Raw genomic sequence first — 23,428 nt, 5'->3', positions numbered from 1 at the left:
AAATCGACCAGCACACGTAGATGCATGACATGTAGTTTTTTCGTGGGGTTTTTTGTGTTTATCGAGAGAGAGATCTGGCGTATGGGCCGGTTATTGTGTCGGTGAGACTGGTGAGAGGCCGTTTCCGAACATACTCGTGATCTTATTTCGATTCTCATTCACAGAGCGCTCATTCAAAATTTGAATTTTACGGCTAGAATCAATTATAGTTGTGTGACGAAAATAGATTTTAGCTCAGTAGCAAAGTGTTCCTGTACATTTAATAACGCGCAGCACAGCGGGTAGATATGAATTATATGATCACGCATGCGCAAGCGCATCAATCTCTTGGATGGTTCGTCGGCACCTCTTTATCGTTAACAAAAAATGGAGTTCATTCTCAGGCGGACAATGGCGTCTGGGCATATCACTTGTTATTAAATTCGTATAAGATTAAACCTAATATATGATTCGAGTTCCGGGTGCGTGCAACAGTTTTTTGGTGTTTAAAACAGTACGGTAATTCGGGATTTGGAGCAGGTTTAAAGTTGGTCGTTGAGTTTTCTTAAAAATTACCTATGTTATATCTGTTGATTGATTCCATTAAATTCGCTGTTTCAGAATTTTCAGATGTGATGTTTGTACCAGACTCCAAGAACTTGGAGGTTTTTTTTACTTACTACTACGTAAATTGCGCGATTCAGCGGTGGTAGCACGGTTGTATTTATATCGCTTGTCACGTTCTAACAAGTATGTAAGTGCGAAAGTGACAGCGCGTATTGGGTAAAGCCGTAAAGCAGAGGTTTAAATTTCCTTAAAGACAACAACGTATTCCTGCACAAAAGTGCATTTTTATAGGAAAACCAAACACTTCTGAGTAAACGTACAGACATGACTACAAACTTAATGAATCCGACGCGTAACGTCACATATGCCGAGTATGCCATGCCGACGCCGACGTGAGGGTCGTATGAATAAGCGCCCACAATCCCATCAATATACCTATTGATAATGTAGGTACCTATATGTGTAAAAACATTTCTACTTATAGGAAAATCACTGCAAATCTTTTTGAGTAAAACGCACATACTGCACAGTCAATCTAAGCTAAAGAGGCGGACCTACTTATATATGCTTAAAGGTTATCTGGAAGAGATTCCTCTTTAGCGATAATACTGCCTGTTGTTTACTTGAGTTGCTGTTTACTTTGTATTGTTTCCTGTAGTTATTGAAGTGTGCAATAGAGTATTTGTATTGTATTACATTGTATTGTAGGTACCTGTCTGTATAAACAACGGTAACTGAGAAATTCTTGATGGCTTCTTTTTAAGCCAACTAAAATATTAGTTTAAAATACCCGAATATGGTTACATAGCTTCAAAGTAAAGATTCACAATCTCACATGTCATTGTTAGATAGTATTAGGGTAACCATATGTCCAGATTTTTTCGGGACGTCCCGAAATTTTGCATATGCATAATTAAACAACTATCGATGAGAAATTATGAATGAATATAGTTTATTTCAGATTTTTACAATCCATATTGTTTAATAAATAGTTAAATTTAATTGAAAAATAAATAGTTGCCATAATACTAAAATTATTGAAAGCATATTTACAACGCCCGAACATGGTTAGGTTACAAGCCAACGTAAGACTTGAGGCCTCAAAGACCCACATGTCAACGTTTGATTTCCAGATAGCATTCACAAAGCACTGACTGCATAGTGCGTCGTTTCTCAACCCTGACAAATACCCTCTGGTAATTGGACGAACGCGCTCGCCGACGCGCTCACTCCGCGCCGTATATCAACCTCTTTACGATCCGCTCGGCGTATCAATAATCGCTTATTGAAAGCCATTTTAATGGTATACAGGCCTTAATTTCTGTATAACATATGTGATATGCGTAGGTTTGAGTTTTAGCTATCTCAGAAATTACCTCAGTCTACGTCGAGTAGGTGTATAAATTTCCCAGCATTAGCAAGCTAAAGTTTTTAATTAATAAAAAGTGCTCGTGTGTGGGAAATAACTACTAAAATCACACAACACAAAAGCGCCTTTGGTGAAGTGACTGATAGACGCTGATGTGGCCAAATCCTAGGGTCCAAGTAAAAAAAAATCACTACCTAATTTGAGGCATTTAGCGCTTTGGAGTGACGCGTCACTATAACGGCGAAAAAAAAAAAAACAAACTGAACCTAAGTGACATTTTTTTCTAGCGCCCTTTGTAGTGAACAATTCATAAGTAGTTTTTAACAAAGTTATGCCTAAATTCAAATATGGAATGCAATCACATAGTTTCTTAAATTACTTATCAATTGCCAGTTTTCAAGAACCACAGTTTTGACGGTTAATAAAACTATTTGGGGTCGGCGCGTGCGCTGAGGCAGAGAACATTTGTCAGCTCACTAACGGCGCCATTCACACCTATTGACCCCGAATGTTATCTTCAAATCTACTGTGTTAAGTATTAATTATGAGTATGTTGACATCACATACATTTAAATATTTAAAACTGAAAGTTGTTATACAAATTAATTTACTATCTTTATTATGTTTTTTTTTTTCAAAATTAAAGGCGAGAAATAGTGTAATGACCAAACAACCTTTATAAAAATACTTCTCATTCAGTTTTATATACTTGCACTAATTATGGCCAATCCACCTTCAGCCTTAGGTATTTAAAATCCGGAATTTTGACCGTAAATCGTAATCTTCCATTACTTGATCGTTGATTAATATATTGATATGAACCACCATTTTTTTAATAATTTTAGTTGCGGCTACAAATGCTGCATAGTTATCTATGGCATATAATTTAATGTGATTATTTTATATTCCTTCCAAAATTTTCATTCACAAGTAGGAATAAATATGAAATTATACCTATATGTAATAATCTACATACTTCGTGGTCCAGAGACCATGTGTTACTTATTCGTCATACATTGGTGTACATTATTTTATTAGGGTTCCGTACCCAAAGGGTAAAAACGGGACCCTATTACTAAAACTCCGCTGTCCGTCCGTCCGTCCGTCCGTCCGTCTGTCACCAGGCTGTATCTCACGAACCGTGATAGCTAGACAGTTGAAATTTTCACAGATGATGTATTTCTGTTGCCGCTATAACAACAAATAGTAAACACAGAATAAAATAAAGATTTAAGTGGGGCTCCCATACAACAAACGTGATTTTTGACCGAAGTTAAGCAACGTCGGGCGGGGTCAGTACTTGGATGGGTGACCGTTTTTTTTGCTTGTTTTGCTCTATTTTTTGTTGATGGTGCGGAACCCTCCGTGCGCGAGTCCGACTCGCACTTGGCCGGTTTTTCCTTATTATTATGACAAGCTGCACTGACTTTGTACAATACAATTAACGACAATGACGTATCTCGTTATGAATTGCAAAACTTTGCTTGTCTGCGTCTACGTCTAATATACTGACTAACTTCTTATTTCGAATAAATTATTATGCGCAATTGCACGGGCCAAGATAAAGCTTCCTAAAGAAAGGTAAAATTATTAACTGACTGATGTAAATACAGGGTGGCCAACTTTTTTTGCCGCCATTTTATTTTGGCGGTAAATATGACAGTTATTGCATGAAAATTAGTTTGTGTAGATACGGCAAATTTATTATGGAGCGTTTTACGACGGAACAACGTGTTTTAATCATTAAAAACAATAGAAACATTAAAAATAACGTTTCTCGGTCAATTAATTTCGAGAAACGGTGACATTGACTGGCCCCCAAGATCGCCTGATTTAACAGCTCCTGACTTTTTTCTGTGGGGCTATCTAAAGGGACGTGTCTATGCTAATAGGCCAACGAACCTTCAGCAATTAAAACAAAATATTCGAAACACTGTCGCTGAGATAACGCCAGAAATGTGTGAAAAAGTGATGAAAAACGCGATGAAAAGGGTTCGCATCTGCCATGCTGCTAGAGGTGGGCATTTGTCTGACATTATTTTCCATGTGTAATTGCTGACCCTACATATTATATTTAACAAGGAATACTTAATATTTTTTATGATTTATAGAATAGAATAAAATTTTAAAAATAAAGTGTATACCTCTTATTTGGCCACCCTGTAATTTATAAAAACTTTCTTATTAAGTGGTTTAATTTCTGTGGGCTATTTGAACACCTATAGAATGATTATTTTTTATTATGGAACTCGTTCAACGATATGCCTAATACAGTACTAAGTTCTACTACATCAATGGCATGTAAATAGGTATTCGAAATGACAAATTATAATCCTGTTAGTTCCAAAAAGTACCACCAGGCGGTATTTTACTGCCGTAAAACACTAAAACTCTTCTTAACAAGAATTAATGTTACATTCACATTAGTAACAAATGAGCAGAATCGAAACGAGGCCGGCCCTACATTATTAGATTATTACTATAACCAATCGGTAATCGGTATAGATGTCACTACACAAAACGGATTTATTGCTCCTTTTCACGTCACTCTAATGTGACCACAGACAATAGGAAATGTAAACTAGTCCTAAAGACCATAGACAAGTCGAGGTGTAAAGCTAATAGGAAGTTTTGATTTATTATTATTAGATATTTAAGGGAGTCTAATATCACTCATTAGGTTTAATGAACGTGTGTGTTATGGGGTGTAAAATAGACAATTTCCTTGCAGGAAATATGAAACGTTTTAATATTATAGCACGGTTTAAAATTGTCTATCGATAATATGCAACAACGATAAAGTGTGATATAAAATATTACAGCTAGTAGTTAGGAGCCTATGATTTAATTTAATGGATTAAAAAATATCGTTTGTATAATTATCGTTTATATTTAAAACAAAACTGTTTTTCCTGATTAAACATCTAATAAAAACTTCGTATGAATAAAAAAAAATTAATAAGGATAATATAAACCTTCATAATTTTATTAATTTCTAAAACAGTGTTCATGAATTTTATAAATAATGTACAAATAGAAAAACATACTTTTTCAACCAGGAATAATATTGCAAATTTCTGTATTTGTTCTTATACATATGTATTTTACCTACTATGATCGCAGCTTGACAGATAAGAAATGTAAGACATACTACATATATGAAATATAAACTGGTAAGAACTTGGGTAAACAACTGTTAGGAAATAATTGCTGCTGTTATTTTTGCATATGGGTCTTTCCGCGTAACTCGGACATGACAACGAAAAAATAAACTATTGAATTTAGAATGTGTTAGAATGTAGAATAATCAAATGAGGGTAGCAGAACAAATTTTATAACCTTAAGTCAATAATAAGTCAACGGTTGTCATAATTTCCGACATTGTAAGTGCTGCTTGCGGAATCAACTACGAACGTAAAATAAGTGATTATAAATATTACGACTTTAATTGATTTTTACGCAAAGAAGAGGTAAGTAACCTTTATTTATCTGTTGTCTATTAAATTATTCACGCGTTACTTTGATTACAATTATCATAAGTTGAAAGAAAAATATGTAAGAGGTGAATGAAAATTGCATGTCGTTGAGTAACGTGAGTAACGTAAAAAAACAATATTTTTCATTTACTGTACTGAAGTTTTGGACAAACGAACTTATATTGAACTATGTGTATGATTGGGCTTAGATGGTGTCATTCTCGCGGTTTATTTCTCCGCATAAGTGTTATTTTATAGAAATACATGACTTGAGATACTTGTAACGTGAGTCACAGTGAATCGCGTTGTTGCAACTGTAAAGCGAGTAACTAAATATTTGAATGTATTTTGTAGCTACAATGCCTCTATCAGCGGCAGAAAGGGCAAAAAGAAGAAGACAGAAGCTGAAAGACGACGGAAAGTACGAAGAGTATAAGAAAAAACATAGGCTTGCCGCCAAAAAATCAGGCAAAAGAAGAAGTTGCTAGATAACATGACTCAAAAAAAGAAAAACCAATTTATAAAGGATGAAAGAGAAAAAACCAGAAAAAGAGTTGAAAAACATATAGATCAAAGAAAAAAGCTGAATAAGCAAGAGCCTTAGATAGTTCAATTGCATCCTCATCTTCGATGTTAATTAATCGCCAAGCTTTGGGTAGAGCTAAATAACGTATCAGAAAAGTTCTAATTCTAATAATAATAAGTAAAAAATATGCTATTTGTTTGCTAGAAATGATAAAAAATATCAAAATATTCTAGGTAGTCGCAAGTAACGTGATTCACGAAATCGCTGTAACGTGAGTTCGTAAGGTTTTATATTTTATTTAAATAAGGGTGTATCTTTGATTTCATTTGGTTAACTATTAAAGAAGCTTGCATATTTATGTCATTGTTTTGTAATTTTGTTAAAACTAATTCATTCAATAATCAAAGGGAAATCAATAAACACAAAAGGCGTAAAACTCCGTGTCCATTTCTTGTAACGTGAGTCATGGAGTTATTTTCCACTTTTCTCCAATTTTTATAATTTGATGGAGAAAAAGTACTTCGATAAATGATTCGCAGTAATGTACTCTGTGATATTATTATCAAGTTTTCGACGTAGAAAGCTCTTGATCTCAAATATACGACAAGATTGTTAGGAATAGTGACTACAAAGTAACGTGAGTCACCGTGGATTTACCCATATCGACTCAATATCCATTGATATATTTAATGTCTGCCTGCTTTCTATGGATGTTTGTACCAATATAAAGTCGTAAACGATATATTCAGTCATTTTAATAATGAGCGTATAGATAATTTCTAAGCCTACCTACCCATTCTGCTGGAAAATAATTTGCATGGAAGTTTGTACCTATTATTTTTTGCGTCATATCTGTTAGCATTAGGAAAACAGGGTTATAAAAAAATATTTGTTAAGCGGCAACATGCGAATTTGTAAGTTAAATCAACCCTTAAACCAGAATTAAACCACTGGCCTTAAATTAAATTATAGATTCGAATAAAAAACAAATTCATGTAGGAATTATAATTAGAGAGCGGATTTGAAGTAGCGATTTCAATATTAATATGGATATGACTGGTATAATTTATTCTACACACATTTATTTATTAAGGTGGCAGTCCATTTCCAACTGCAGCTGCACTACTGTTCATTTTACTATGAAAATTGACAGTGACACTAACACCGACGCGTTCAGTACCAGTAGTGCAGCTGCGGTCAGAAATGGAATGTTACCCTTATCATCATAATTTTTGCCCAATATTTACAAAGGCTTCCAAAAAGGTTTGTTTAAAGGTTACTTTTTTGTTCCGATAAGTTACATTATTTTTGTGTGTAGAATAAATAATAAATTATACCAGTGATATCCATATTAATATTAAGATCGCTACTTCAAATCCGCTCTCTAATATTATAATTTCAAAGTAAATGCTCGTGTGGCCATAATTTTGTTTAACTGAGGACATTTTTTGCATCCGTTCAATTTAATCGTTCGCGATTCTAAAATAAAATAATTATGGCTCATCTAAAATTAGATTGAAGCGGTAGGATCGATTATAACGGTAAATAAGAGTCTACGACGAACTTTTTTTACCTATTGTGTATTTATGAATTAGACAACCCAATACACAATGCCCAAATGTGCAGCCGATTTGTCATATTGGTACAAAATCATGTAGTAAATTATGATTGGGTTATTATTACCAGTTATTACCAGTTTGAACAGCCGAACCTGTGATTGTGGCAGTATAACCAGATGCAAAAGAGCGCAATAAATGGCGATGGACAGATAAAAGATGCAAAAGTTGGTCGCAGAATCGAGCCCGGGGAATATTAATACGCGTAGCGGGTGCATTTGCGCCTAGGCCTAGACTGTTAAACCTACATATTTCATGTGAGCAAGTGTTTAATTATGTAAACTACTCAATTACCTGTAGCCAGTAATAGGATTATGCTTGCACCCATGTAATCAGCAAGTGTCTAGGTTGTAAATTTTATTTTTACAGGGGCAGTATATTTACCGAGTCAGCGAGCTTTCGTCAAGTTATTTGGTCGAATTATGGCGCAGAATTGAATATTTATTGCTTTATTATGAGGAAGCGATGAATAGGTCGGCGCGGCGACCACCCATTCTTGTTTTCTAACTATAAGGGCGCGTTTCAGACTAGACAAAAACTAAAGTTGCTATGAAAAAAAAAACCTTTATTTTTCAGTGGTTGGATTTCAGCTATAATTTACTTTGTACCTACATGAAAAGTAGGTATTTCCTTAGAACTCACTTAATTACTTCTTTGCTGGATTTTGAAAAAAAAAAAAACCTTAGTAAAGTTTAAACTAACATATCTATCGTCGCTAAGTTTGTAACGGAAGGCGCATGCGAAACTAACCCTGTTTGAATAGAAATTGCATTATAGATGGTCTCTCATATCTTGTATTGAACTCGTTTTGTCTAGTGTTCCAGTCCTTAACGAACCCTTCAATTATCTTCCAATACTGCGATATGCATATCGCTTAATCAATACGAATGCGTGCATTTTGTTTGTCAAAGCTAGCTCACGATGTGGCAACACCGCTCTCACCTTTCACGACCGAGTCACCTGCTAGATAAATCACCTGCAGCGGATAGAAATGTTCACATAAATTATTGTGGCACTATATAACGCATATCATTACCGATACGCCCACCAGGTTTCTAGTGTACGGCGGGCTTTATGCGAATTCAGTTTATGTTTGAATGTTGGTACACGACGTTCTGTCCGAGTTTTGAAACGCATAGACAATCTGCAACAGTTAACTGGAATTTTAAAGTACTTATTATGTTTACTAAACAGCTAAACGTTAAATGTAGGGTACATTAGGTCGTAATCGTAAATCATGTTTATGTACCTGTTACACATTATGGAAGTGATTTGAGAGTAGCTAGATATCAAATGTGTTTTGGTATCCTTATGCAAATAAGTATGTATCTACAAACTTTATCTATCCTCCTAAGACCCTGTGTACAATTTTTTGTACATATTCCAAAAAATATTTTGAACTTTCATTGAGTAACTAAGGATTCCAAATTCAAAAACAATACAAATGCTTCTGGGTCTCAGGAGGCTATTTTGATGTACTTAGTGATCACAACATGTCCAACTAAGCTTCATCTCATTCTCACATATTAATCAGAAAACAGAAATTACTAGCAATCAGCAAAGCGTGAAGGCATCCATAGAAACGTAAACAAATAGGATTCCAATTATGAAATTACCCATCATATAGGTACACGTGTCGTGACGTCATAGTGGGGCCAACACAATGGCTGATTAAAATGGCAATTAACGCTTGTCTGTCCCACTGATCTGTATTATCAATGCTTTGAGCGAGGCGGGGAAGTGATACGGACTGAGCTGTACCTACTACATGTTGGCTATTTATAGCTTATTAACTACTTTATTTAATATGCTATGTACTATGATAATTGTTTTTTGGATATCATAAAAACACTATTTAAGTTGGTTAACAATGTTTACATGTTAATTTTACTTGGGAAATAAAGAGGCAAATTCATAATACATATAAAGGGGCGTTGGGGTTCTAACAAACATGTTGAATTCGTGCTGATGCCGATTGCAAGAAAGCAAAGCATAACGCACTAGACTTAGGACATAACGTCTCATAGCATTTTCTACTATTATGAGTATTATGACTGAACAGTGAAAAAAGCGGAACTTTAAGGCCAATGAAAATATTTTACAAACAGGTCACATTCACAAAGACCTTTCTTTTAAGTGCTTGTATTATAAGAACGTGACTTTTGTTTATTTTTAAGAATCTGCAAGACTCCAGCCAGAGCCAAGTTTAAGAAAACCCTCGAGCCTGACAAAGACGTACGAAAACGTCAAATGAGACGCATGGGGCTCAAGTGTCCTCTGTCACTCTTTTGGAGTTTTCCCTTTTAACTAACTGAAGCATATCTCAGTTAATGTGTAAGGAGTGAGTACAAATGTAGGGAAACATTTTTCTTATTTATAATATACCTATATTATTTTATTTTAATACAAATAGTGAAAGTAGATACTGAGATTTATTTAGAAACTTTTAAATGGCAACAATGACATCGGTACACGTCAAATGTTCCAAACGTCACTTATTAACGATAACGCGTCAGTTGAGGACAACTTTTTTGTTTATTTTTCACATTTTAAATCATGCTGCTAAAACTATCAGAAGTAATTCGCGTCAGACTCATTTTACGATTGATTAATTTGATGAAAAACAAGACGAGAGGGATTTGTTTTGGTTAGTTATTTTAACTAAGTGGAATTGCAACATATTAAGGAGTCTACTAATTTATTAAAAAAAAAAATGAGTGTACTTAGTGCTGAATAGACTAGATTTGTGACATATCATATTTTTTTTTAAATTTATATTAATAAAAATGGAAAAATACATTTGTCGAAGAGGGAGAGGGCTAATTGTGTGCGACTATTGATAGCGGGTGGTGGGCATGGTACCTCGATGTATTACTTCACAGCCAAAATAGTAGGTATGTTACCAACGCATGAAATAAACATTCGGATTCGTTAACCATACTAGTGCCTACTATATTTCAGTACTAAATAATCAAAATAACTAAACGATCTTACGATGGAATCGGATTCAATTAAAATAAAAAGATCACATGAAATCGTTCAAATCTTTATTTAAGTCAAACTAAACCGGTTCCAACCCTACACCTCTGACCCGAGAAGATTTAGCCCGGCAACAAACTCGGCGGGACACATCTTTTCAAAACAACACATAGTTTCTTTATTTTTACAAAAGTAAGCTTCTTAATGGCACATAAGAAATCAAAATAACACTTGGAATAAAACACTTAGCTAAACGTTTAAAGAACGTGAGAATCTATAAGCTTTCAGAATAATCCTTCAGGTATAAGCCTTCAGGAACGTAGCGAATTAGGCACGAGCTTGGCTAACGTCCGATCTCTAGCGCGGTCCGATCAAGAAGAAGGAAGCCAGTTCCAGCGGCGGAGCCAACCGCTCCCGCCTCCAATTCAAGTTGGTAAACCTGCCTGACCAGTCTACCAACATAACGACAAAAATGCCCACTCGTGCCTACGTTCACTCAAGATACACCTCTTGACGTTCCAAAGCCTTCTACCTGTTATCTTAGTTCAACAATACGCCAATAGATGGTGGCGTTATTCACTACGCAACTTTATTATTTCGTTACAAGCAAGTAATACGTAGCCAAACATTGCTAATCGACTTTATACAGGCGTTTAAAGCTATGAACTGTAATTCTGCAATACGTCCTTCTGGTGTCTCGCTCCGACATATTAATTAAAAATGGAAAAAGTTACGCTTCCGGCAGGACTTGAACCCGCATCCTCCACAATCCGTGTGTTGCTCTTAACCAATTAAGCTACGGAAGCATACCAGGACCTCGCAAATCTTTCCATTCCTTTCCTTATGCAATACACGCCTTTGGGGTGGCGTATAGCGACATCTACCGAAAGACGAATACATCTTTTAACGGAAGCCGGCCGTTGCCGGAAGCGTAACTTTTTCCATTATTTCCTTTAAATTAAAATTTGGAATATCTGCTAGTTAAAAAAATTGATGTCTATCATGTTATTCGTTAATTTATTTTCGTCGTAACATGATTCTTTTATAATTCATATGCATGTACCAAAAGTATTTATATAAACAAATACTAAGCATTTAATTGTTCTAAATTAATTGACATTCCGTTTATAATTTAATTACATACTTATCTCCCATAATCGAGGTGTTGGTGAGTGGGTCAGACAATTGAATGCTAATGCGTTGTCATCTGCGCGCACGCGATGGAAACCCTGATCAATAATCAGCTTGTTCATGTGCATCTTCATCGCTCATTATTGGAGTGATAGAGATGCAAGAATTTAGACATTGCACATTGCAGATAAGTTTATTTAACTTGCCTGCGATCCTATAATCAATAAAATACGGCTTGATAATTAATAGGTGACAACCCTAAAAATGAAAAAGTGGTGAAAAAATTAGGGTTGAAAATTCTGTCAGTTGAACACGATTTTATTTTATGAATAAATTTTAATGCTGTTTTTGGTAGAGTACGAGTACCTATGTTAAGTGAACAAAATGTATAGTCATATTTTTTATTTACATATACGCTCGTTAATTTGTTATAACAATGCCACTAAGAGTTCCATACGTGACGCCATTGGGAAACCAACCACATCATCCAACCATTGTCATCAGTGTTGCATCTGTTTGACCACAAACCAGGGTCTCTCCAACTTACCCCTATTAAATTTCCTAAATGACTGCGAACCGTTTTCTCAAGATTTTTTCCAATCGTTTAAACGGCAGAAATATACACATACCTGATAAACCTAAGTTTTCTACTTTTGGCTAAATAGATTACTTCATTGACTAGGTAGTCAAATCAGTTTTTTTCGAACTGTCAAAACGATTAGCCACTATGGAATCTGTACCTATAGAACACTGAACAAATGACGTCACGGTCAATTTACCTACTTTTATAGAATAGATTGATCATAGAATAGAAATAGTAAAAGTGCGGTCTACGTTTTTGTAATAAATTTCGGGTGCATTATTTTGTACATGGTGTTAAATATTTTATTTATTTAAATACAGTTAACATCCCTATTGTTCATATTCATACAGCCTTTCTTCAAACAGATGTTTACAGAAAGGCTCTCGTTTCCCATAATCCTAGGTGTTAACGCTCGGGAGTAGGTCAGGCCGATTGAATGCTAATGCGATGCGCGGGCGCCGTCATCCTCGCGGTGCGCACACGATGCGCAATACGCGGACAGTCCTTTTTCTCAATATTTGTATTTTAACTAAAGGTTTGTTTGTATTTAAAATTTTAAATAAATAATAAATGTTTAATTGCGTTATGTTGTGATTTATAATTCTTGCCCTTTCCTTTTAACAATTGAAAAAATGTACACAATATTGAATACGTAAAAAAATATTTCTTAAATAATGTTACCTTTAAATACTTCTAATACCTACAATACTTTTGTGTGGCAATATTTCTTTCATTGTTATTTTCGTACTGACAAAATATATTTAGACATAATTTACAATGTAAATAATTTTCTAAAAATCATAGTACTTTTTTTGTTGAATAATAGTTGCGAGGAAAATTACTGCCTGTAAAACTTTTATACTCTGCAGAGTTTTATAGAAAATAGGTATAAAAAGTAATTCTAAGTATGTAATTAATATGTAGGTGACGTATTGTTCTCCTATTCATCCTCGCGTGTGCGCGCTTCGTGCCAATGTCGTCGCCTGCACAGTTCAACTTTTTTTACTCCGCCCTGAAGGTCATGTACCCAATGGTCTGAGACCTCGCGTGTCGAGACATAAGGTTTATGTAAACAATAGACAACATAGATTCATCAATTAATTCAAATAACTGTCCTTCGGCCATAGTAAAGAGAAAAAAAAACAGCGATTTCATTGTTTCTAACTATGGCGAGGTTAATGATGTCAAATACCATTAGCGTTACAAATAACTTGGCATCGTAAACGCCACACACGAAGTCCTAAGGTAATTAAAATTATTTAATACATTCCACAACTGCTAATAGTTTTGAATCGGAGTCGTTAATCTTACTTTATTCACCATTTCGAAGTAATCGTTGCAGGAGCGTGAAAATAAAACAATCAGAGATAATACGAGAGCGGTTCAAATTTAGAATTGCTTGACAAGTCCAAGTGAGCACAATCAGGAAGGCCTGTGATTGCGGCGCTCCAACCCCTCATTACATTTACGTACCACCATTAACCATAATCAACCTCTCATCACACACGGAGATGGAGGAAACAATAAAATATACTCTTATATTAAATTTAACCTCTGATTCTGATATTATGACGTCCTACTAAAGCTTGGAAGCTTGATTAAAAATGTACGAGGAAAATATCGTTTCGTTAGATTTAATAAACGGGAAAATATATAGATGTATACGTTTAAGGAAAACCACACCGGTGATTAAAGTAAAATTTGAATGCATTCGAAATTTGATTTCAAACTTGACAAGTGCGGAAACGTTCCCAAATCTCCCCCTCGAGTCCCAACTCCCAACACACCGAGTGCGTGCAACCCTTCATTACTACCCACGGCATTATGGCGCAATCAAGCACTCGGCACATACGCGAAACTGAGGAAACAATAAAACAAAATTGACGTATAAAACCACTCCTTGAACTAATTCCGACCGAGGTTTTAAACCTGTCGTATAAAATACATTATTGACGTGATTTGTGGACGGTCCTGCTACGCCTTTGTTATTATGATTGTCCATTATTTAGATGACAATAACTTAAATATATATATATATATTATACCACTGATATTATTGCGTGATTAATTGATTATTGATTAAAAGGTAATTTTAATAATTTAATCACTCGGTTGGGATCTGTTGCCAACCAAGATTGCATAATTACGATTACCTAGATCTAAATGAACTTTAAACCACATTAAAATAAAATATGCATACCTATCTTTTTTCACACATTCCGCCAAAAACATTAAAATAAACTGAAAAGGTAATATATGTATTTACAGCGTTTGTGTGGCATTGTAATTAAAATGCAATCCCTTCGAGCGTCATCAATAAAATTCGCCGTAAATATCACGAGAACCACGGCGTTTTCCGCTGTAAACGCGTTTAGAAATCGAAAAGGGATCATAAAGCAAGATGACTGCTCGAATTGCTTCCTCTTCCATACGAGCAAAGAGACCACGAGCCATAATTATTGAAGTGTAAAATTTACACTGACACACATTTACGAGGACCATACACGGCGGGTAGAATGCAGGCACCGCCATTTAAAACGATATTTTACGGCCGGGCCAATGTTTGCGATATGCTAAGTTAATGGACTTTATAAAGTTATAACCTTTCACGCGATTGACGAGATAATGCACCCGACGCATGAATAGGTGATCTTAATTTTATCTCAGATGTGAGGTTCCGGTCAATATAATCAGTAGGTAGCTTAAAGCGATAATGTGATCTTGCGATTCTACCGATAGCGGTACACCGTAATTACATTAGCTCACGGCATAATAAGTGAATCATTACATATTTTCACATAAAACGGCATTGATATAGGACTAAGGCTTTAGATGTGTCACTTTCTCCCCATTAAAATTTAATTGCTTATAAAGCTTGCGCATAAACGATATTTTATTCTAAAAACGGCATTACAATGTCACAACAATGATTAAATTCGTGACTCGTGAGCTGAACGGAATATGTTTTAAGTGAGATATTTTCGTGAGTATGTTGGTATCACGAAGCATGCCATTATCGAGTGTGAGGAAACCTGTGCGGTGGGGTGTAGCGTGATAAATCTCAACTCGTGAACCGCTGGGGTTAAACAGTAGGTTATTTAAACCGAATTTTGTGGGTCGCGAAGGGGCAATGATGGAGGGCCGAATTATGTTAAACCGGACAGGTTTCGGAAAATAATAAACTAATTTAAGAATATGTTGTTATAATGCCACTTCGTGTTTTTAGACGATTATTTCATTAAAACGTCTTGTAGATGTTTCTAATTATGACTACTATTTAAAATGAATTTTAAGTAGGTAATTTTCACGTGCTATTCCATAATGAGGTGCGATTTAACCCTTTTATTTTGCTAACATGACATCGATCTTTTCTTGTACGAATCTTATTAGAAAAACGCTAGACTAAATCCTATCACCTACACCATTAATATATATTTAATTACACCATCCAGACTATCCTACCTGGGTACAACATCTACTTGCTACTACTAAGAATATCTACAGGTGGAAAACAGAATGGTGTATTTTGACACAAAAAAACGACAAATAATTTGTTTACGTATAAAATAAAAGGCTAACCAATGTAGCGTTAACTTTAAGATCTTGATGGCGAGGTCAGTTTTTATTTACCGATTTACCTATCAGGTGCGTAATTATTGATCATCCAGAACAGCCTTGCTTTTAATATTGGCCTTAACTTTTTATAGTATAACCTTAATAAATACTTGTCACTTTTTAATATACGTTTTTAATTAACTCATACTATAAAACAGGATTGTCCGAGACACTGCATATTGATTTGGACACCCTTTTATTTTGATTTTGACAATCTTGACAAAATTGATATGAGAATGTACGGATTTGAAAATAAACAGTGACAACAACTATGCACTGTATTTAAAAATTCGTCTTAACGTGTTATTATTTTCGAAATGTTTGTTGCGTGCCATGACCATCTAGATTAGTAGTACCTATAAGTATATTTAGTACTTACTGTGAGGCGGCGTGAGGGATAGGGCTGAGACGGCTTGCGGCGGCACTGGCGGGTAGAGGTCCTGGTGCGGCGGGAACATGCGGGGCGGCGGCGGAGCCTCCTCGGCCTCGTCGGCCTCCTGTTTCGGAGGCGAGCGCGGGCGCGCCAGCCTCACCGCCTTCAAGCCTCCATCACCCGGCGATCTACGCATCGACAAGTTCTCGGGCGTGTCAGATTCTCCGGAACGACGCCGCGGACGAGCTTGCTTCCTCCTAGGCTGAGGGCTCGCCGGGCTCGCGGGCGGCGAGGCCGCCGGCGGCTCGGCCGCCACCGGGCTCCGCGGCGTGCACGACCGCGCGCTCTCCTCTCGCTCGTGATCCGCCAGCCCCCGCACTTGCAGCGACTCCCCGGCTCGTATCACAGTCCCTAGCTGCTCCTGTGCCACTGACACCTCGCCACGGTACATAAAGTCCACAACCGCCTGCACCTCCCATCCTTGGAAATCTTTTAACACGATGACCGGGTGCTTGCAAGGGTTCTCGCTGAAGATCCGTCGGAATAACGGGCTGCAGGCGCCGAGCAGCACCTTGTGGGCGCGGACGCGACGCTCGGCACATACTAGCGTCACATCCACTAACGTCTCGGCGTGCAGGAGAGCTTCGAACGAGCGAAGGAGGTGCGCTTGGTGGTTGTTCCAGCGTAAGCTGTAATGTTCCTCCGGTTTTTCTTCCATGCTGCTTTCGGACGCGCGTGCGCGTACTTGTAACCCTTTCACGTTTCAATTCCGGCGCATAGCTCACTGAAGTCAAAGTTAGTCACTCGGTCCAGTTCGTAACACTGCACAGTGCACACACGGGACAGGCGCGGACGTGCGGCGCGTACGGAGCGCGAGCGCGGAATGGGGAATCAGACGGGCGCGCGGAGCGGCGGTGTCGCGCGAATGCCGAGGCTCGCTGCGTGCGCCGGCGGGCAGTGGCCGCCCGTGGGGCCCGCCCCCGGCCCCGCCTACCCCCCACCACCCTCCGCCCGCACACACGTGTCACATTACCCGAATACCGTCACATGTGACGCCCACACCATGTATGTCAGCCTAGTAAGTACCTACATTCCGTAACGTTGACACACCTCCTTATGTACTGGATTCTTATCTCCTTATCAGTTGCGTAGCATAACATATGGACATATTTCTTGTGCTGGTTGTAAGGAGCGTGATAAGAAACGTTTCTTATTCTTTATATTTGGGGATGGCCGCGTGGCGTGTCATGGCCGGCTGTTTGTAGCGGTGACCTACAAACGGCGATGGGGGAGGCAGACGAATTCGTTACTTCGCTGCGTCCATAGGTGAGTCGAGCTTTGTGAATTTATCCGTCTGCGAGATAAAACAGAGGGGAAGGTTTCATTTGGACCGCTTTGACACGTACAAATATTACTAAAGGCTATTCAAAGGTAAGTGTAATATATCGAAACATACCCTACTGCAGGTAAAATCATATTATATTTTATTCGACATTACTTACTCCTAGTTAAGTATATTGTGGACAGGAAAATCAGAGACTGTCAACTGCGAAAAGGCATGTTAACGGCAAAAAGCGATCCCTTCTAAATAACCTTCGTTGAGTTTCCACCGAGACTCGAAGTTCAATACTTCAATAACTAAGTTGCTAGTAAGGTACCTACCTACCTCCTACACTCCCGCTGGAAATTCAAGATACTTATGTAAGTTTTAGAAACTTACATTTGTGTAACTTCGTTCCTAAGTAGCTATTTATTGGATAGGAATTTTGTTGCTATTAAGATCTACTTATACAACATTTTTATAATTGTTCTTGCATATTTAGGTAGGTACTAAATTATATAGGTAAAGGGTGCTAAAATACCAGTGATCCGTTAAGAGTAGATAGGTAAATAGAAATACCACAAATACGTAGGTAAATACGTAAATAAAATTAATGATGAGGTACATACCTACGCGACAGGCTATACAATAGGTAGGTACACCTAGTGTAGGGACCGGTAAAAAAACAGTAAAAAATATATAAATAAAATAAGACCGACGGAATAATTAAAATTTAAATAATTATGTTACATATAAAACATCTAATAAAGGTACCAATTTTTGAAGTGAAAACTTCTTTAGCGTTGCTGTGCACTTTTTGTAATGGGGAAAAAATGTTAAACTCGCGACAGGTCACGTGACCGTAAGACGTAAGACGGACACGTGACCTGATCGAAAAACTGTTACAATGTCATTGAGTTTTCACTTCTGCCGGCACTCCCGGAGTGCAACCCGTTGTTTTTTTGAAGTGAAATCTTCTTTAGCGGCGCTGTGCACTTTTTGAGGTGGGGAAAAAATATTAAACTCGAGACAGAGTAAGACGGTCACGTGACCGTAAGACGGACACGTGACCTGATCGAAAAACTGTTACGTACATGTAATTTCATTGAGTTTTTCTTTATTGATTTAAATGCCATCTAGTGAGTTTCGCTCTAACTGGTATTAATATAACTAGAGTACTAACAGTGATGTGCTTAGGGGTTTCAAGTAATTAACGCTAGATGGCGTTAACCTCAATTATACATAGTGCATTTTGCAATAGTCATTGAGTTTTCACTTCTGCCGGCACTCCCTGAGTGCAACCCGTTGTTTTTTTTTGGTCTACGGGCGATTGTGCACTACAATGAATTTTACTGTCCGGCAGTCCGAGTTTTCATTTTACGGTCCGATATGGCACGCCATTAAACGTATATAGTAGCTTGTGCACTAGACGTAATTTTACCGTCCGACATTTTACTTTTCCCCATTCCGGACAGTTTTTTCCGGTCCGAGATGACAGCTATGAAAAACGTGTTTATGCTTGTGCACTGCGTCTGGAATTAGTATTATTCATGACTTGGCCGGGCGGGGGCGGGCTACCTCTCTTTTAGTAAAATGACGGACAAGTGCACAAGCCAATCATCCGTTTTTTTCATGCCACTGCGCCGCACCTGCGAGTAAAAAGACGGACAAGTGCACAAGCCAATCATCCGTTTTTTTCATGCCATATCGGACCATGAAAACTCGGACTGCCGGACAGTAAAATTCATTGTAGTGCACAATCGCCCTACCCTACTAACAATAAACACTACTACCTATACCCTAGTGTCACGTGGTGTCACTGACAGGTCACTTGTGTCATTGACCTCAAAATACTATAGCAGATAGCGCATCCATTGATGGACTGACAGGTTTTTAACGTTACCTATAACTCAATTAATTAAAAAAATACTTATCTTAACTATTTATTTTAATAAAAATCACATTATACCTAGTAGGTAGGTAGTGGTTCCGCATAATAATTAAGTAAATAGGTATGTTTAAAATATTCTGCAAATACCTACCGCATCTTAATATCTATGTAGATATCTATACTTACTCATGTACTTGTCATGTACTTTTGGCTTTATCTGTAATTTCTGTAGTGTTGTATACAGATACAACAGTGGTAATTTACTAAATAATGTAGGTAGATTGTTTTTAATAGTTCACCACATGTTTACGTCGTACGTATGTAAGTAGTATATCAGTTTAAATTATGAAAAAAAAACCGGCCAAGTGCGAGTCGGACTCGCGCACGGAGGGTTCCGCACCATCAACAAAAAATAGAGCAAAACAAGCAAAAAAAAGGAAAAAAAAAAACGGTCACCCATCCAAGTACTGACCCCGCCCGACGTTGCTTAACTTCGGTCAAAAATCACGTTTGTTGTATGGGAGCCCCACTTAAATCTTTATTTTATTCTGTTTTTAGTATTTGTTGTTATAGCGGCAACAGAAATACATCATCTGTGAAAATTTCAACTGTCTAGCTATCACGGTTCGTGAGATACAGCCTAGTGACAGACGGACGTACGGACGGACGGACGGACGGACAGCGGAGTCTTAGTAATAGGGTCCCGTTTTTACCCTTTGGGTACGGAACCCTAAAAACGATGTATTAAAGTAAGTTCTGAACATCAGATAAGTTTTAAGAACAGGGTGTTTTATCCTAGTAATCCTGTCAAAATAATTCATAAGTCGCCTAGGAGGTATTTTCATACGTATTAAACATAGGGCCAGACAGACTTACAAAGGACTGTGATAATAACAGACAAATCCTTGGCATTAGGGACCTCACATTATCATTGTTCGTCAAAAAAAAAAACATACCTGAATGTGTAAAAACCCCCACGCGATACTAATACCCAGACTTTCAACTAAACATTCCAGCATATTTAGAAAATGTCGTAACCGACCGCCATTTTACTCTGAAATCTGTCTTTTTTGTCAAAAAAGTAGCAATAAACACATTCTGGAAGCTTAATTCTAAAAGGGATTAAGGGTTTTAGTAAAATTGAGAGCTTTAATGTGTTTTAGAATGAGAGGGATCTGATGTAAGGGATACCTGTTGACCGTTATGTTATGTTTAACAATAGTGTCGGTTTGTTACAAGTGTAATAATGGATTGTTTAATTGTGTGTTAGTTTATGTTAATAGTTATGACTGAGTCACTGGGACAATGTGAAGTTTAGTGTTTTTATACCAGGATAAGTGTTACACAAACCTACGGAAAACAAAAGTAGGTACTCTTCTCTATTCGGTTCCTGAAAGTCAAAAGGCGGTAACGCAAAATTGAATTTTTATATGTTTCATTATAGGGCAAATATTATGGGAAAATGTACATCCATTAATCCTACGGGAGTAATCTCAGCGATAACTCCCTTTATACAGGTGTAAATTATACGCAGTCGTGTAATAATCCTCTTTTTTTAAATATGAAAACCATTTTAATATTGATCGATTTCATTATTAATTACGATTAACGGGTCCACCACATTAATTTCAATTAAGTTTACATTCCTACTAATCAGGTAGCAATTAACGTAATTATTTACACACACGGCGTCGTTAGGTATAGTTAATCCGTAGTTATCGGAAACATACATTACTCCCGAAGGCACTAATTAGTAAAGATGCCCCGAATAGTGGTTTTGGCCGAATACCGAATATTCGGCCCCTCTCTCGGCCGAATACTGAATATTCGGCGACCGAATATTCGGCATAACATGCGAACATTTTGTGTCACAATTATTATGAAAACTGTTCGCTAACATAGCTCACCGTTAGATGACGTTAACTAAGATATATATTTGTTGAACAGTATTAATGAATAGAGTCAAACAAAACAGACTCATGATAAAAATAAAATGTTTTTTAATCAACAAATGCTCAAAAAAGGGTCATTCGTATTTAACAACTTTACAAGAAGACATTCTAAATATGCCTACATAGTTTTTGGTTATTTTTATTGTGCAATTTTTCTTTTTAAGTAGGTGCAACAGATATTCGGTATTCGACCGAATAGTAGGCAACATTCGGCCGAATACCGAATATTCGGCAAAGTGGCCGAATAGGCCGAATACGCAATAGTTGCCGAATATTCGTGGCACCTCTACTAATTAGTATATTAATGACCACATGCCGATTTCCTAACGATTAAGTGGTGACATTTTTGTAAGTACTAGTTTTGTACCGTTGTGTTTTGTAATAGGTACTTACGACAAGTCTGTGGGTACGATCTTCAAACCTCAAAAAACAAAAACCAGGCGTTCGACACTTTAACTCTATAGAAAGCATCACGTGATTACCGATCATCCGTCATAGAAAACGAAGTGTCGGAAGCCTCGGCCCGGACCTGGACCTTTCCAGCGTGAGTTATCCTGCTCCATAGGTATAGGAGATATACTTGGTCAACCAGATCTTGACAGTAGAAAAAGGCGGCTAATTTGAAAAATGTAGGCGCGAAGGGATAACGTCCCATAGAAAATTTGAATTTCGCGCCTTTTTTTACTGACAAGTTTTGGTTGACCAGCTATATAGAGTTTATCAGTTAACCAATTTGTCAGTCAGTAAGAACCAGGAAAACTATATACCCATCCTTTTTTTTGGTGCTAGTACTAGTATAGTGTAAGACAAAGATAGTATGATTCTATCTGTCTATGTTTGAAATGAGACAGTCCTTTGACAAAGTATAACATACGAGTCATACGACCGCTCAAAAATTCTAAATGATCTTTGAGTTTAAGATGTGTTTACGTAAAACAGCAATGACATAACAATATATACATAACACCTAAGTTCTCTCGTTATTTTTTATGGCCTATAACCGTAACGGTTAACGAAGAACGTTGTTTTTAATATAACGCATCGTTTATGACTTCCACGTCGGTTAAGGGTTAGGGGCAACGTTGCGAGGAAAACTTTGGAGTTTAAGATATAACACACCTCATAAAAATAAAACAATCGTCTAAATTGTCATCGAATTGATCATGTCACAAAAATAGGCATTTATATACTTGGTCAACCAGATCTTGACAGTAGAAAAAGGCGGCAAATTTGAATAATGTAGGCGGGAAGGGATACCGTCCCATAGAAAATTTGAATTTCGCGCCTTTTTTTACTGACAAGATTTGGTTGACCAGCTATATATACTCTGTCAAGCAATTTCCGTCAGTAGAAAAGAGCGGCAAATTTAAAAATGTAGGCGCGAAGGGCTATCGACTTATCGTCCCATAGAAAATCTGAATTTCGCGCCTTTTTCTACTGACAAACTTTTTTGACCGGCTATATTTGCATCACTGTACATTACGGGGACGGCCTCGGTCGATAAACTATTTAATTTAATTTAGAACAAGAGGCGTTCATTCCTGAATCTGATGAATTTCACTGTTCAGGAATTAAAAAGAACCTGAGCCGTCAGCCGAGCCTTGGCTGAGCGAGGCGAAGTCTTCAGGTAAACTATAACTATGGGAGTGCATCCATCGAATGTTTTTATTTACAAGAAAATTTTAAATATTAAAATTAGCCACACAGTCTAAGGATTTCTTATTTTATTAGCTAAGTAGGTTAAATTACCTCTACCTACGCATACTAATTGTTCACGCAATCAAAACAAAAATGTACAAAGAAAACAATCAAAACCTATCACTGTACAAAGTTACAAACGTCTTGACTACAAAAGATCTTATCTCCACGCCATGAAACCTGCAACTTTTTACAACAAAACGTAAAGAAAGGATTCTAAAAATATCATGTGAAATTCACCAGGGCAAGGAAACGTTTCTTTCCTTAGCAACAAAAAAAAACAAAACAGTCTCTATGACTAGTAAAGTTAGACACGTTTTTTTTTCGTAAAAAAAAAATGCCAAAGTAAAGC

The 23,428-nt window shown here is 37.0% G+C and overlaps 1 protein-coding gene across 2 annotated transcripts in view; it reads right to left on the bottom strand.

Moving 5' to 3' along the window:
• The window catches only part of LOC134653897 (protein jim lovell), a 33,257-nt gene extending 15,792 nt beyond the window's left edge, over positions 1–17,465 (bottom strand). For both annotated transcript variants that reach the window (XM_063509260.1, XM_063509261.1), the window contains exon 1: positions 16,221–17,465. In XM_063509260.1, coding sequence (XP_063365330.1) covers positions 16,221–16,932 — 712 coding nt within the window. In that variant the 5' untranslated portion in view covers positions 16,933–17,465. The remainder of the gene's footprint in view (positions 1–16,220) is intronic.
• Between the last annotated feature and the right edge of the window lie 5,963 nt (positions 17,466–23,428).

This window comes from Cydia amplana, chromosome 14, assembly GCF_948474715.1.
Source record: "Cydia amplana chromosome 14, ilCydAmpl1.1, whole genome shotgun sequence".
Lineage (NCBI taxonomy): Eukaryota > Metazoa > Arthropoda > Insecta > Lepidoptera > Tortricidae > Cydia > Cydia amplana.
Note: the sequence above shows the minus strand (reverse complement) of the source record. Positions and strands in the feature narration are given on the sequence as shown.